Genomic DNA, 15,780 nt, shown 5'->3' on the forward strand with positions numbered 1-15,780 from the left:
AAAAACATAGTAAGACACACAAAATGGATACATACTCTGCGGAAATATGTTCCCACATTACTCACTGCATTGCTAAACTTCTGCCATCTTCCAAACTACTAGGTAACACTATCTCTGTGCTTATTGTAATTTTCTAAAATGTACTTTGTGTTTAAAGAAAGATTAATAAGAAGGACAGGAAAAAAGGCTGTTAAAGTATTTTAACACCTCAATCATAACTGTGATAACCTCAGCAGACACATCCACTAATTCTCACGGCTGTGAGATTGTACCTCAGATCAAAGCTTATTTCAGGAGTACTCATCATCATCAGACCCACTTGTTGAGGTGATGGAACATATTAATGTTCTAATCTACCTTTTCCATTCATTCAAGAGGGCTGGTCAGGGATAACAGGACTAGGAAATCAATAAAAAAGTAACCAATTTGAAAGGAAGAAAAAAAAAAAAAGAAGTGTCTAGCTTGTTTTCTTGGCTTGGTTAGCTGATTCACCAAACCAGTTACTAACAACAACAATCTTCCTAGGATTAACTCTGTAAATAATACGTGTATATGTACAAAATTTCTAAGTTCTATCATTTCAATTCCACCTGGAAATACGTACACACAAATACATATGTATATAGAATAGAAACATAGTATCAACTTTCAGCATTGCAAGTTGCATCCCCCAAACATGTCAAGAACTTTATAAGCAAAGGTATGTAAAGTCCACCTCCCCCAAACGGTATTTCTTACTATTGTGAGGATTCATGAAGTTTGTAACCCTTCCTATGAAGCAGAGGAATAAACCATACTAACTACAGCAGCCTAGCAGTCAGCTGCTATGAAGCAGTCAGAAAAGAATGGATATAAAACACATAATGAGATACTTAACACCTTGCTTGCCTACCAGTGTACAGAATTACAAGAGCACCTGTATTAGAGTTAGGGCATCTTGGAAAACAAAATAGACAATACATTGATGTTACAAATACTACAGTGCAGTCTAAAATCAATCAATACTACTTGCAGATCTAAAATCAATCTGCAAGTTTTTAAAATGTGTTACAGAATCTATTTTATATTTCTTCTTTAGCTGCTATCACTGCAGCTGCTAAACATCTGTAAGAGTATGTTGCAGGATGCATCACGTACATCAGTCATCCACAAATTGAGTTTAAAAAAACTCCACATTTTAATATAGAGAAGAAAAAAAAATCAGTTTTAAAGATATTCCTCTCTTCCCCCTTCCAAATCATGCATAATTTCAGACCTTTAATTGATGATGTGCATGAAGGATATCTGTAGCTCCCAACAACCAAAGCACAGAAATCTGAAAAAACCAATTAACAATAAGCAATAATAAAACTTGATCCTTCCCCCATTCAAAGTCATACACAATCCCCCTGCTTTCAGGAAAGTGGGGTCAGTTGCTTTTCCTCAGCCTGCTTTAATAAAATGGTCCACATGAAAAATCACTGTTTTACCATGCCATGTGGATTAATCCCACACAAAACAGCCTGATCCTACTCTCACAGGGGAGTTATGAAATTGATTTTAATTTTAAAAGGAAAAACCACATACCTAAGTAATTGTTAGTAAAACATCTTTGGAGGTCTCTCACCTACAATCAGGTTAGCAGAACACACTTCTAGATATAAATTTCAAAATCTGCCTAATGAATACAAGAGAAATTAAAAAATACTGGTATTCTCATCTATATGTATAACTTACACTTAAAAATATAATGCATTGCAAAATTAAATATTACTTTAAATGAATGAAGAAAAATAACCCAATTAAGTGGATACAAACTACTACATAATCGGAGTAGCTTCTACAATGCAAACAACAGCCACATTAGGATTAGCAGAAACGTGAGTTAAACTTGAGGCTAAAACTATCTCTCTGACTAGCTGTTCATCCATCAAACACAGTCCTGCTGTGATGCTTATTGCAGTTCAGATGACAAGAGATGCAATATCATGCACCCACTTTCAACACTCAAAAATACACATCATACAGATTGCAAAAAAAAAAAGATTAATTATTTGACATAATCTAAATACTTGTAATTGTACTCATTACTCCACTTGTAACTATATTGCAGTATTTAAGTCAATTGCTTCAATTAACTTTTCACAACCTCAGGCAGATGACAATTTTTGATGTTCAGTAAATCTGTAAAGCAACACAGAAGATAACAACAGCCCGTGACAGCTTATTTTTCAAAACAAATATGGTCCTCTCAGCCAAGCTAGGAATACAGGCAAGTTCTAACCAGGGAGAGGGAATGCTTAGGAAATTTGAAGCAGTACCTGGCAGATAAGCTCTTCTATCATTTTTAAAGTATCTTTACAGCCCTTCTCTGGCACGTAGCAACTACCGGTCTTCCTCTATCTTCCCTGACTACCCTAATAGCATGCCTAAGAAAACAACACTGAAAACACGTAGGTGTTGGCATAAGGAATCGCTCTTTTGTTCTCAGCTGTTGAGGGAGCAGCACCTTTGTCAGGCGGCGCAGCAGCGAGCGCAAGTGAGCACCCACCTGGCTCCAGCTGCCCCCCGTGCCAGGCGGCCCCTGCTCAGCACCCGCTCGGGAGCACGCACAGAAAACACAGTCCCCGCCGACCGATCGCTAGTCTGACACCTCATGTTTAAGCATACATATATACGTATTTACGTATTTGTGAAACGTGGTTTATGAGTTCAGCTGCCTTAAAGAACGGTGAGTTTGGTTCAGAGATGAACAGCGCCTGGCGCGTTTCATCACTGAGCTTCCACTTTCCGACAGCCCCAGGAGTGCTCGCACCGCTCACTGACACCATCTGCACTGGCCACGCACAGCTCTGCTCAACTCACCGAGAACTGTCCCTTCCCACCCGAGGCCCCACGATGAGCAGCCGAACAGCGGAACAGCCGCCGGCCCCAGCTCCCGGCTGCTCCCGGCCGCTCCCGGACCCAGCGCGGGCTCCGCTGCGGAGAGCGGCCCTGTGGCGGGGGCGCGGGCAAACTCTGCTGCCGGGACCGCTTCCCACCGGCCGCCACTCTTCTGGCGGAGCTTCCGTGAGGGAGGCGGACAGGACCCCGCCGCAGCCCGTGGGTCGCGGGCAGGCGCCCCGATCCGCACAGGTGCCGGAGGGCCCGTCTCCCCCTCCCGCCGCGGCCGGCGCAGGTGGCGGGAGGGCTGCGCCCATTCCCGGGCAGACCTCGCCTCCTAGCGCCCGCGTCGGGCCGCGCTGCAGACACCGGGAACAGCGCGCCGGCTGCCCCTCGAACCCCTCCACCTTCCTGCATCGGGCCCGCTACGTGACCGACTGAGGGGGCAGGGATAACGCAAGGGCCCGGTAAGGCCGGCAGTGCAGCAGCGGCGGGGAAGACGCTAGGCTGACAAAGCTCCGCGGCTGCCCTTGGGCCCGCCCAGCCTGGCCAAGCCCGGGGCGACGCGAGGGGCTCGGCGTTACCTTTCGAAGAGCAGCCGGATCATGAAGATGCAGAAGGCCAGGGGGAAGGCGAGGTAGAGGTCCTCCGCCTGCGGGAAGGCGGCTTCCTCCGTGCTCTGCAGGTCCGCCCAGGTGACGTTGTGCGGCAGCCAGAACCGCTCGTTCCAGAACCAGGCGAGGATCCCTGCCATCTTTGCTTTGTCTGCCGCGGCGCCCCTCGCTCCGCTCCGCCCGCGGCGAGGCGCGTGTGAGCGGCTGCCGGGAGAGAGGAGGATGGAGGCGTGTGTCGGCCCCGCAGCCGCGGATGATGCTGCCAAACGCCACCGTGCAGGTTCCCCGCCCGGCGGGGGCAGCGGCCGCCCCGCCCGTCACACGGCCGCGCCGGCACCCATTGGCTCCCGCCGCTGCTCGGGGGCCCGCCGGGCGGTCCGGAGCCGCCTTCCCCCGCCCCTTTCCCCTGCCGAAATACTGCACCGAAGCCCGAGAGCGAAGTGACGCGGCCCGAGCGAGAGGGACCCGTCCCAGGGGCACTCCCCGCTGCCGAGGCTGCCGGCAGCAGCGCTGCACCCACCGGGGCAGCCTCCGCCTCAGCGCCGGCCGGGGCCCGCCGGCCTGGCGGCTCCGCGCCCTGTCACCTACCCGGCCTTTCGCCGCCCCGCCGGGGTCCCGGCGAGCCTGGAAAGGCTGTCACCCGGTAGGAGTGGGCAGCAGTGAAGAGCCCTCTATGAATTCTGCACAGCCACGTGGGCCGGGGTCGTCTTCCGCAGTCCGGTCCCCGAGAGTGACCCCTGCCCGGAGCGCTGCTCCCCGCCCTCTCGGCTGAGGAGTTTAACCGGGAACGGGACTGTCCCGGGTGGAGGGACTCTCAAACATGCAGTGGCTTTACTCTGAACGCGGGTACAGCAAACACGTGTAAATGTGACATGGAAAAGCACACGACTCATCAGCAACAAGATTGAGGTTAGGACTGTAGCTTTGCATTCCTGGCTAAAAAAACCTTTTTCGTTTTACATAGATTTTTACCTCTGATTCCTTATGTCATTGCCATGTCTTGCTAGAGATACGCTGCAAGAGGAAAACTACAATTGATTTGATTAAACTTTACAGCAGGCTTTAGTATAGCTATAGCAACAGGACTGTACATGCAGCGGTCCTGGCACACACAAAATTACTTGAAGTAGTAGCTCCTGTAACATCATTGTTTTTCTGCCCTGCCTCAGTTTATTTTAGATGCCCTCTGTTTTCTTCACTGTATCATCATACTTTCCATCAGGCTATTGTATACTGAGACCCAGACCTCTGCACATAGTTCAATCATCCCACTTTCATGTTTTATGCTTGCTCTTTTTCCCCATTGGTTCTATTTGCCCTTCCTGAAAAATTAATTGCACAGCTCCTCATGTCTGTGCTGACATTTCTGTGCTGAATACAATCATAAGTCAAACATAATGCTGTGGAAAACACCGCATCAATTTGAAGGAAGCAAACAACTTCTGTATATGGAGATAATTTCCATCTAGGACATTTCAGGGAAGTTTCAGGAAATGCTTTGGCAGGATGGCTGACAAGCCATGCAGGTAAACCGGCCAGTGAATGTTTCTGTTTTATTGATGAGACAATTTCCTAAGCGGCTGTATTATTATTCCAGTTCAGTTCTTGTGGTTGCTTCTGGGGGAGAGAGTACAGTCTCTCCTTCAAATTGTCTGGAAAAAAAGTGAGTTCTAGCACCACTGCCAGATCTGCCTGGTCCCAGCTCTTCCCTCACTTTGTCTCAGGATTCTTCTCTGAGATGACCTGTCAAAATCCAGGGCTTTGCTGGAATTTCACTTCAGAGGGAAAGCAGACCATGAGTTCCACATCCCTAATGAAGTTTTCCTCACATAAAAATAAGATTTTCTGAGCATAAGAAAACATTTATTGCTCAAATCATCAAGAGTCCTTTTGTCCAGTACCAAAAAATTGCCTATCCTTCTTCCTTCCAACTTCTCTGCCTTGTCCTCACAGTCAGATTTCATCTCTCTTCCAGCTGACCTAGAACTCCTAGAACTTCCCCTGGGAGCTTGTCTTTCAGCACATTCTCACATACACCTGCGCTGGCTCCTGCACGTACACATGCACCTCTCAAATCCTCCAGATCACTCCATTTTATGAATGGACATGCACAACTGAGTTTTAAATGGAGGTATGGGGGCACATCCTCAGAATGACCTCAGAAGCATCAACTTTGATTAAAAGTTCTTTAGATATTGTTTTAATATCTGTCAACACACAGATAACCATTTACTTTGTTAATAATTGTGTTTATGGCGAAGCTATTTTTAATCAGAGAATCGGTGTCATTATCCCATAGCTGAAGGTGACCTGTCTTTTTGCAGCCTATTTCAATATTCCAATCAGTTTTAGAAGTACATTCAATATACATGTCTGTTCTCATTCCAATAAAGTAGTTGTTTCCCAGTCAGTACTGAGAATCACAAGTGCTGGTGCTTAGCTTTGCTTATGTACAGATAAAGGAAAGATCTTTGCAAAATGAACCTAGCAACAGTAATAATCTGATGATGCATAAAAGGTTAATTCCTGCTGAACAATTGGTGTAATTGATTTCTGTCTCAGACTAAAATTGTGTTGGGACAATAGATCTCTAGGTGTATCTGAAAGTGAATGACAGTTTGGAAATGTTTCGAAGGATGACCAATTAAAAGCTTTTAATTGAATTCAAACTGTAGCTGTAGCCAAGATATGACTGTGGAATAAGAATGCCTGAATATTGTGCTTTGGAGGGAGATATTACCACGATGCTTTTCTTTCCTGCCCCCCACAAAATGGAGCCTTAGAACTTAAAAAACTGTGGTCCCATATTTTGAAGGAACTTACTCCAAGATAGTGCTAAAAGTTGGCTGTCCTAAAAGAAGGTAAAGGGCTGAAACTAAGACTGGTTCCTCAAAAGCCCAGCCTGGGCACTTTGTAATTACTAGCAAGAGTTAGTAATAACTAAACAAAAACAGATACATGGATTCTGCAAAATTTACTGACTTATGTTACCATTCCAAAAAGGAAAAGAGAAAACTGACAGTCTACACATTGCTAGTTCAAGACCTTGAGCCATATTGCTGGCCACCTGGAGGAGTTTGTCCACTAAAAGAGGAGAAGCTGCAGAAAAAGCTCTTGATTTTAAAGGATTGCTGAAGATTTGGAAGCAATTAGCCAATTTTTTAAAAAAAAGTCATTTAGTCTACTGTATTTCTGGAGTAGCATCAGGCTTGCACATAGGCAACTGTGATAAGACTCTGGACCAGTCCCTTTAATGAACTGGGTAGTACAGGTGCCAATAACACAATCCGCTGAGAGTTCTTGTTACCCAAATCTGAACTGCTCCTAAGCAGAACAGATGGCTATGGTTGATACTAATAAGAGCATTGGTGCCAGTCCCATTTCCATAGGTCAGTGTCATTAGGCTGCTAATGACGTGCCAAGCAGCACGGCCAAGGACTGCCTGGCTGTCGTGTGACTGCTCTGTGCCCTCCTGGGGATGATGAATGACCATGGGCTCAGGGGAAGTGGCGGTGCGAGTCATGGCAATGAGCTGCCATTCTTCTAACGTATCTTCTACCTGCTGGTCCTGGCAGCTTTGTGCTCCCTTCTAGTTTCTTGTGCTACTAGTTTTGCCAGCTTTTCTAATGATTTCACCTAAGAATCGCACTAACAGAGCCAGTAGTCTTCATTACAAAACCCATGCCAGGCCAGTCATATCAGTCCTGACTCCCGTGTGGGGTTGTATTAGTCAGAAGAGATCAGTCTGGCTTCACCCAATCACCACACAACATGCCCTGAATTCAAATCACTAACAGAGCTCTGTGTAATAGCACTGAAAATACAGAAATACGGAGGTGTACACAGGTTACATCACTTCACAGCCCCCAAATGTTTTATCTTGGCAGACAAGCAAGTTTTGTCACTTGGAAAGACATGCCATGGTAATTAGTTTGGCTGCCATGGAAAGATACGTGGACAAATAGCCCTAGCTGAAAGAAAGATTTACAAGCCTTGGATGGTTTTGCTTTGTGCTAGGCTCCAATTAAAGGCAAGAGCTGAAGCAGAACTGCCCTGTGAGGACAGTTCAGAAGGAGAGTAGAAAGCAGGGATTGCCTGAGTCAGTATGTCTCTATGCTTCATTTATCTTCATTGTTCACTTTGACTTTGCTTCCTGCTCTAGATTTCTAAAGAAAGTGTGTGAAAATGTATGTCCTAATTATGATACCATCATAGTTCACTTGATTGCAATGTTGCTTAACTACCCAAATGTATGCTACACTGAACTAGGCCCACTCAAGCTACAGAGTAGTCAGTGTCTTCCATACCAATTTTAAATAAATTACGATGGAAAAAAACCTTGTAATGAGGTTTGCACAACTTGGCGAAGACCAGCAGCTGGAAAAAGTGCCAGTTTTTAATCTTAAACTAGATACATTGTGTCACACATCAACTGGCCCTTCAGAAACATCTGCTTCATGCCTATTCATGTGGCCAGGTTTGGGCTATAGAGTCACATTAGAATTTACTTAGTAAAGGGACTTTTCAAACCTGCATGACACCAAAATTTATTGTATACTATATGTATCTTGTTTCCCCAGCATCCAGACATGCTCCATGGGACTGCAGACTTTCAGTAGCCAGGCCTTGTCTCCAGTGCTCAGTGAAATCTGGGCTCTGACCAACCACACTGGTGTGCCCGACTTGCCGATGAACATGCAATCTGGAGTTTCTGCCAGCTTTGTGTCAGCTATGAGGGGACAGACAATACCTGGCTCTCCATGCAATGGGAGCTCTAATCTAGCATAAAAAGTCAGCTACTGCAATGCTGACCTGTCATATCACTTACAGGGAATTTGCATTGTCAGTGTGAACTGCAAGATCAGTACCTCCCATCCCGTGGCTGCAAGCTATGCTCCAATCCTGCCAGCCTGGCAGTCATTTGCTGTCTTATTAAACCCAAAAACTCCAGAAATTACTGTCAGAACTAAATTTCCTTATTCTCTAGTCATTTTCAGACAGCTTCCAAGGTAATTACATTCTGCTCAGAAGAACATTCACCTGGTCATCTCAGATTTTTCTTCAAAGCTCATTTAGCATCACTGTCACAATGTCATCTGGCAGTTACTTGGTAATACTTTGTGTTCGTATCTGAACAAAGACAATGCTATTTAGTATTTGGTTTTAAGACCCCATCTAGATGTAAATTACTATTTTCCTAGGAGCTAGGGGACAGTTAACAGGCTAGGAATAAATTTGTATTTTCTTATCACAGTTTTAAATATCTTCTTTATGAATTTCCCTATACTTATGTCACAGCTGTAAAGAATTTTATTTTCACCCAAAATATACATTCAGGTTGACTGAAAATATTGCTAAATTAATGCTGAAATTATTAAATTAACATTTTAATTTCCACCAATTATCTTGTATATATTCTGACATTTTTAAACCAAAACATCAATTTTTTTATTTCATAAGGACATTGCAAGAATAAGGTTATTTCATTTTTTTATGTGACTTGGAAGTCAAATATAAATCAAAGGACTAGGTAAAATCAGACACACAATAATTGTTTGATACAAGTTTATCTTTAAAACTCTAGATAGTAATGAAAGATTCCCTTAGCTTTACTGACTGTGCCAAAATTCTCAGGATTATAGGTCACACATTATTGCACTTAAATCAGTTAAGTGGAAAAGATACCAGAAAGCTGAAGTGATAACTCAATGGGCCACACTCCCTGCTGGGATAACTACCACTGTTTATGCTCCGTAGTGAACGTGACAACTTACTGTGTCCTGTAAATACAGTCCTGACTCCAAAAATGGCAGCTGACTATCTTATCTCCTCCCTCTGATACAGGCCACATCTATTATGGGCACTTACACAGTAGATTAGTTAGGTGTGGCTTCAAGCATTTTCTGAGTTGCAAATATAATACTCTAGTTCTGTTTTCTCTGGACTTGTGGAGAGGCAAAACCAGACAACAACACTTTGTGTTTTGTCTTTTACAAGTTTAGGGGGGATAATTAATCAACAGAAAAATGATATGAAAAAGAGTTATGAAAAAGGGGTTGTTTTTATTCCTCCTTTGGAAACAAAAAGCACAAAAAACCTTTGTCTGCCAGGTTATGTGTATAGGTACTATATTATTACACAAAACATTTTATTTACACCTTGATTTAAATTTTGTATTTAGTCTTTCACCAGTGTCATCATTTTACCTCCTCTTATGGATAGCACTCCTCCAGTTAGTGGCTGCAGCCCATTTGTATTCTTCAGAGCCTTTGTCTCCCTCTTGATACCCAAAGCTGCCATCCACCTTCCAAATCAGCTGGTCAACCCAGGCTAATAGCTGCTTTGTGTCCAGGCACAGCAGCATGGACACAGAAGCAACATCTGTTCAGGGATTTATCTCTCCTTCAATTTATTCTCAGGTGTAGGGGAAAATCCTGGTGTGGTCAAGGCTCCTCCTGCTCCATAAAATGAGGCTGATTCTAAAGTGGCTGCATCACAGACAGCCTCATGGAATGGTATGGAAGGCTGCAAAATTTCTCACTCAGCCTAGGGAACTCAACAAGAAGTACTTGGAAAGACATGCAGCTCTAAGTTTATAAGCTGCATATTTAACTATATCAAAATTTTATCAAACAGGAGTAAAAGTGGTTATTAGAAACTTATTTTTAGCACAATATATGTATGTAGACTTGAGGTGATTTTTTTAGAAAATATTCCAAAGCCCTAATGTCTTTGTCTCTTTTGACCTAGAAGCCAGAGTTCTTAAAAGCATGTAGTGTTAAGGAAAAAAACGCTAGGTATTAGTGGTTTTGTGGTTTTATATCATTTGTGTACAATCACAGAATGGGTCAGGTTGGAAGGGACCACAGTGGGTCATGTGGTCCAACCTCCGTGCTCAAGCAGGTTCATCCTGGAGCACAAGATTGCATCTAGAGGGCTCTTGAATATCTCAAGTGAAGGAGACTCCACAACCTTTCTCGGCAATCTGTTCTGGTGTGTGGTTACTCACACGGTAAAAAGTTCTTCCTTATATTCAGGTGGAACTTCCTGCGGATCGGTTTCTGCACATTTCCCAATGTAGTTAGGATACCTTTGCCTCCTTGGCCACAAGGACATACTGTTGGCTTATGGACAGCATGTTGTCCACCAGGACCCCCAGGTCCCCAGTCTGTACTGGTGTATGGGGTTATTATCTCACAGATGCAGGATTAAGAGATCCTGCATTTGCCTTTTTTGCATTTCAGTTCTTTTCTGCCCATCTCTCCAACTAGTCTAGGTCCTGAAGGGCTGTGCAGCCCTCTAAGGTATAAGCTGCTCCTCCCAGCTTTGTGTCCTCAGTGAACTTGCTGAGTAGGCATCTGCCCTTCATCCAAATCACTGACAAATAAGTTAAACACTACTGAGCCTTTGGGGACCACCAATAGTGACACACCTCCAGCTAGACCCCATGGCACTGATTATAACCCTTTGGGATGTGCCATTCACTCAGTTTTCAATCCACCTCACTGTCCACTCATCCAGTCCACGTTTCCTGGAGAATATTGTGAGACACAGTATTGAAGGCCTTGCTGAAGGCTTTTGACATTGCTGCCAAAGGCCTTGCAATCCATTTCTGAAGTCAGTGGCAGTTTTGTCTCTGGTTTCTAAGGAATATTACCAGACTAATAGAAAAGGCAGGGGCTGAGCTTATTATTTTCTCTGTCATCAGGCTGTTGTTTTTTTGCTGTAACTAGTGTACATTTAAACTTTGTATAAATTGGAAACAGAAGAATAGGAGAAGGCTATTTTAACTGATTAGATGTACCATCTAATGAATTTCTATAAAACTGACCTGAACAAACCAGGTACACCAATGAATAACTTTCTGGAAGTAGAATTTTGGTGAAGGGCACCCTTTTGCCACATACAGCACAATTGTACTATTTTATTAATTTCCCAGTTAAAGTTATTGTCCAGGATTTTTAAAGATATTGTTGAGGTGGGTGGTGTTCATTCCAGTCTGACTAAATTCAGGTATCTCACTACATGCTGATCAGCACTGCTGCAAAACCCTGCTCATGCTAATGTGGCCTCCTTACACTTTGGCTTTTGCTGCAGTGCTGAGGAAGCCTTTCCTTCTGCACAATGAAGGGGGCCTGGCTGGAATTTGGGTACTTTGCAAACATAAACTGTACATTGAAAACTACTTTTTGTTAGCTAACCCACTTCATAAAAGATCAGAATAAATCCAGCTGCAAAAGTTGAGTTTCCCTGGTGGATGAGGTCCATATCAAGACAGATAAATTAAATAGGAGTACTCTGAACCAAGCAAAGGAAGATAGCTGAGTAATATCAATTAACATTGGCAGACTTTCTTTTAAAAAAATTCCCTGCAGTTTCTGTCAATACAATGACTTTTTCTTGGAAAGGATATTCCATAGGGAGAAAATGGTATAATTTAATTTTAATCATAATCTTTTAACTAGCATTCTCATCACTGTCATTATTTCCTATTGTTTATCAATAAAAGAGACTTTCATTTACTAAAACCCTAAGTGATTAAACCTCAGGAAGAAAATGCTGCTTCTAGAAATAAGAACTCATCACAGAAACAAATGAAATAATGCAAACCACAACGCACTCATTTCTAACTGTGCACTAAGGATATCAGCAGAGAATGAAGATGCAGCTGACTTGGTGTTGGCAGGGGGAGTAGGAAAGGGAGTTACAGAGACATAGTTTAAGTAAGGTAAATACTATCTTTCTTTATCCTGTTGCACCTTCCAGTGGATTTGATCACCAAGTACAACTTACTTTTGTTCTGCCCTCGGGAAGAGAACCACTCTGACATTATTACAGCTGAACCCACATGTCTTCAATGAGGTCAGCTCTCTCCAGTCTTGCCACAACCAGTTCAGGTTCTTCAGTCTTCTTTTTCAGAGCTCAATTTGTGCTGCTCGTGATGTGCTGTGGCCCTTACAAATGGCGAATAGAGCTGCTGCCTCACTTTTGGAATAAGATATGCCTGCACCATAGCAAACTTTTCCAGGAAATGATAGAGCAAGACATGCTATGTAATTTCATTAAAATCCTGTAGCTATATAATTTCAAACACAAAAACCCTTCACGTGAGCTGTGGTTACGCAGAGGCAGACACACAGAGCTGCACTGAATTCCAAAATATACCAACCAGCCCACCCCACCCCCCTCACCAATTTGCCTGTCTTTAAATAAATGCCGCTTCTTAAAACACACTAATGTTGTGTTATGTTTTTCACGTCCTCTAGAGGACATCTTGGAGGGCGGGCTATTGCATGATGGGGACAGGATGGGCACAGTTCTACCATTTTAATGAAAATATTGTTTCTACCTTGAGTTTTCACTGAAAAGCAAACTAAAAACTCTCTGGCATGTTATTTTGGGTCATATGCTGTGCCTTCCTGCTACATGAGTGTTTACATCCTGTTTGAAGTTAGTCAGCAGGTACAGTCACAATTCAACTGCTATAATCCTCTGCTTGTTCCAGTATGTGTGCAGGATTTTCCATGTACCATAACAGCATGTTTAATGTCTTTATTTCACTAAAATAATATTCCATAAATCACTCTGAAAGTAGAGGGTCCAAACAAAGTCTTGGGATTAAACTCTCAACACAAATCTTATGAGAGTTACACACTACAGTATATTGACTCAGGTTCTGTACTATTATAAAATGTAGAAAAATCCCGCTTCATAAATACAGGTATTTTGTCAGTATCTATATACTTAAGTTTTAATTACTTTTAAAATTAAAAGCCATTCATCAAGAAAATATTGTAAAATAGGAAAACCTTTCCTGCTTTTCCTTCGGTAAATTTAGTTTATTGTGTTGAATTGTGTTTCACCAAATCTATATATGATATAGAACAAACTGAGGAGGAATTAAGGGATCATAACACTGAGCACTAAACAAAGTGCAAGCATCTGCAAGGATGGGCTGAGCTAATAACAGTGTGGATAGCCACCATGTGAGGGAGGACTTAATGTCAGTTTGTCAACTCCTTTTAACCACACTTGGCAGTGACAATTTTCTCCTTTTATTTTTACTCCACCAATCTGTAACTGTAAAAAGACCAGCTGCCAGTGCTTTGCAGGTGTTCTTTTGTAACAAGATAACATTAATTAGGTATTTAAATCTGTAATTGCTATTTATTTCCTTGACTTTCTGCATCAACAATTTCTTAATGCTTTCTTTCTGCAGACTTTTTATTAGCTGCTATGCCATTTGTTGTTTCTCACTTGCCTGCCTCTCTTCTGTTCTTTCCTATGTATGTGGTCATTTTCCCACTCAGTTATTATTCAAGCACAATGTTTAGTAAAGTTAAGCCATGAAATATGCATCTTTTTACTTTTTACTATTTGAGACATTTACTGTGTTTATTAGTGCACTCACAGAATTATGATGTTCTGTTTTACTTCATGCTGATTTGATTACTAGATTATCCTAGGAACTGAAAGAAACCAGCAAAGAGTATGGAGGTAGAGGCTGATTTAAATAGGAATTAAGAGGGCGCTAAAATATGCTTTTAAAATCACTCACCCAGAAATATTGACAATAGTTGTCATGTTTACCAAAACATTTTCAGCATGTTTAGTCATCCTATAAGCCTGCTAGGCAAATACGAGTAAGGATGCATCTAATACCAATTGGATGTGAAACAACATTACCAGATTTTCAATTTTAGTATGGAAAAATGTACCAGCCATAAGGAATGCATATTGCCAAGGAGATAAATGGATTTGTGTTTTTTAAAATCTCATCTTTCATTCTTTGTCTACCTCAGCATTTGCTGTTAATTCTGCAAAAAGCTGAGGTAACAGAGAAAATGAGTGACTGAAAGGTGCATGAGAAACACTCCCAGCAGCAGGATTTTGTTGCTACTGACTTCAGAGGAGCAGGAAGCAGCAGTAGCAGAAGCATGAGCTCTGATGGTAACTCAGATTGACTCAAGGATCAGGTGAAGAAGATCTGAAGGGAACTGCACCTCGCAATAAATTATTTAAGGGTGAGAAGGCTCCTGTCTGCCTGGCAGGAGTAGAGATCAGTGGCTTGTCCACAGCACAGCACTTACCTTAAGGGACACTTCATATGCTATTTCCCAATCTAGTAGCTAAAAGCACTACAAAAATACCTTATGGAGCCCTGACCCATGAATGAGATTTGCTAGTAGAGCAACCACTGAGTGCCCCTCTTTGAGTTGGACATGTCATAATATTGGGTGTCAGCTGAGAGTATGTCTGTGTTACCTGTAAGTACTGCAAATGGAAAGCAGATCTACCTTTTGTTAACAGTGAACTCTTCCACTATCATTACAGAAATGACCATGAGTACCATGGTATTTTTCAGCAATTAGTAGCAAGTTTCTTCTCATCATGTCGGCTGCTGTTGACACATATCAGGATGGATATTGAAGAAGATTCTTAACAATCTTTGCCTTCCCAGGCTAACCATTAAAGGCCTTAAAAAAAAAAAAAAGTATGCATACCTTGAAGATACTTTGGTGGTTTTACAGGCAGGACAAATGCCTCTCTTTACACAGCTCAGACTACATAGCTATGCCAATTAAATTCCACTATTCTTCCCCCGGTGCAGTAACTGACACTATGCCAAAGACCAACTGTCTGGCAGCTTTGACTTCTGAGTTTACCATTTTTCTAAGCTTAATATTCCAAATCCTTAAATCCTCTGACCTTCTACTTTTAATGTAATTCCATCTTATACATATGACTTTACAGCTGCTTCTCAACGCTGATCTAATCCTATCAATATTGCTTATTAAGTCACTAGATATATTTGCTTCCATAGACCTACCATAGGACTCTGAGAGGGTGACTAAGAGATCCTTTTGTCACCATGACTCTTGGCTTGTTTCCCAACACATTGATTCATGCCTTCATTTTGCTGTAGATTTCTAGTTCTCCTTGATTTCAGAGCTTCTTAAAGGAATATTTTATCAATTTTAAGACCCTCGCCTTCTTAAAAAAATGAGCTATATATAAGGACATAAGGGAGTGTAATGTTATAAATAACTCAGCTGATGGGACAAGTTTTCTAAACCAAAACACAGCTTAGTCTTCCTGCAACTCTAAGCAGCATAAGCATCCTATTCTGAAATTCTCGTCTCAGTGAAGTCCTGCTACCTCTCTTAACCTTAATTTTTACATTTGTAAAATAGCAGAAACAGTATACAGCAGTTTTGTCTGCAAGGACAAACAAGGGACTGCATTGCTCTTTTTTAATTGACACTAAATCTTAACTAATTTCACAAGGGGGAAAGGAATACTG

At 42.4% G+C, this 15,780-nt stretch overlaps 1 protein-coding gene across 2 annotated transcripts in view; it reads right to left on the minus strand.

Annotated features, from left to right (window-relative positions):
- Positions 1-3,777, minus strand: part of CERS6 (ceramide synthase 6) — a 97,219-nt gene extending 93,442 nt beyond the window's left edge. For both annotated transcript variants that reach the window (XM_030952247.1, XM_030952245.1), the window contains exon 1: positions 3,447-3,777. In XM_030952247.1, the coding sequence (XP_030808107.1) occupies positions 3,447-3,616 (170 nt within the window). In that variant the 5' untranslated portion in view covers positions 3,617-3,777. The remainder of the gene's footprint in view (positions 1-3,446) is intronic.
- Between the last annotated feature and the right edge of the window lie 12,003 nt (positions 3,778-15,780).

This window comes from Camarhynchus parvulus, chromosome 7 (genome assembly GCF_901933205.1).
Source record: "Camarhynchus parvulus chromosome 7, STF_HiC, whole genome shotgun sequence".
Taxonomy (NCBI): domain Eukaryota; kingdom Metazoa; phylum Chordata; class Aves; order Passeriformes; family Thraupidae; genus Camarhynchus; species Camarhynchus parvulus.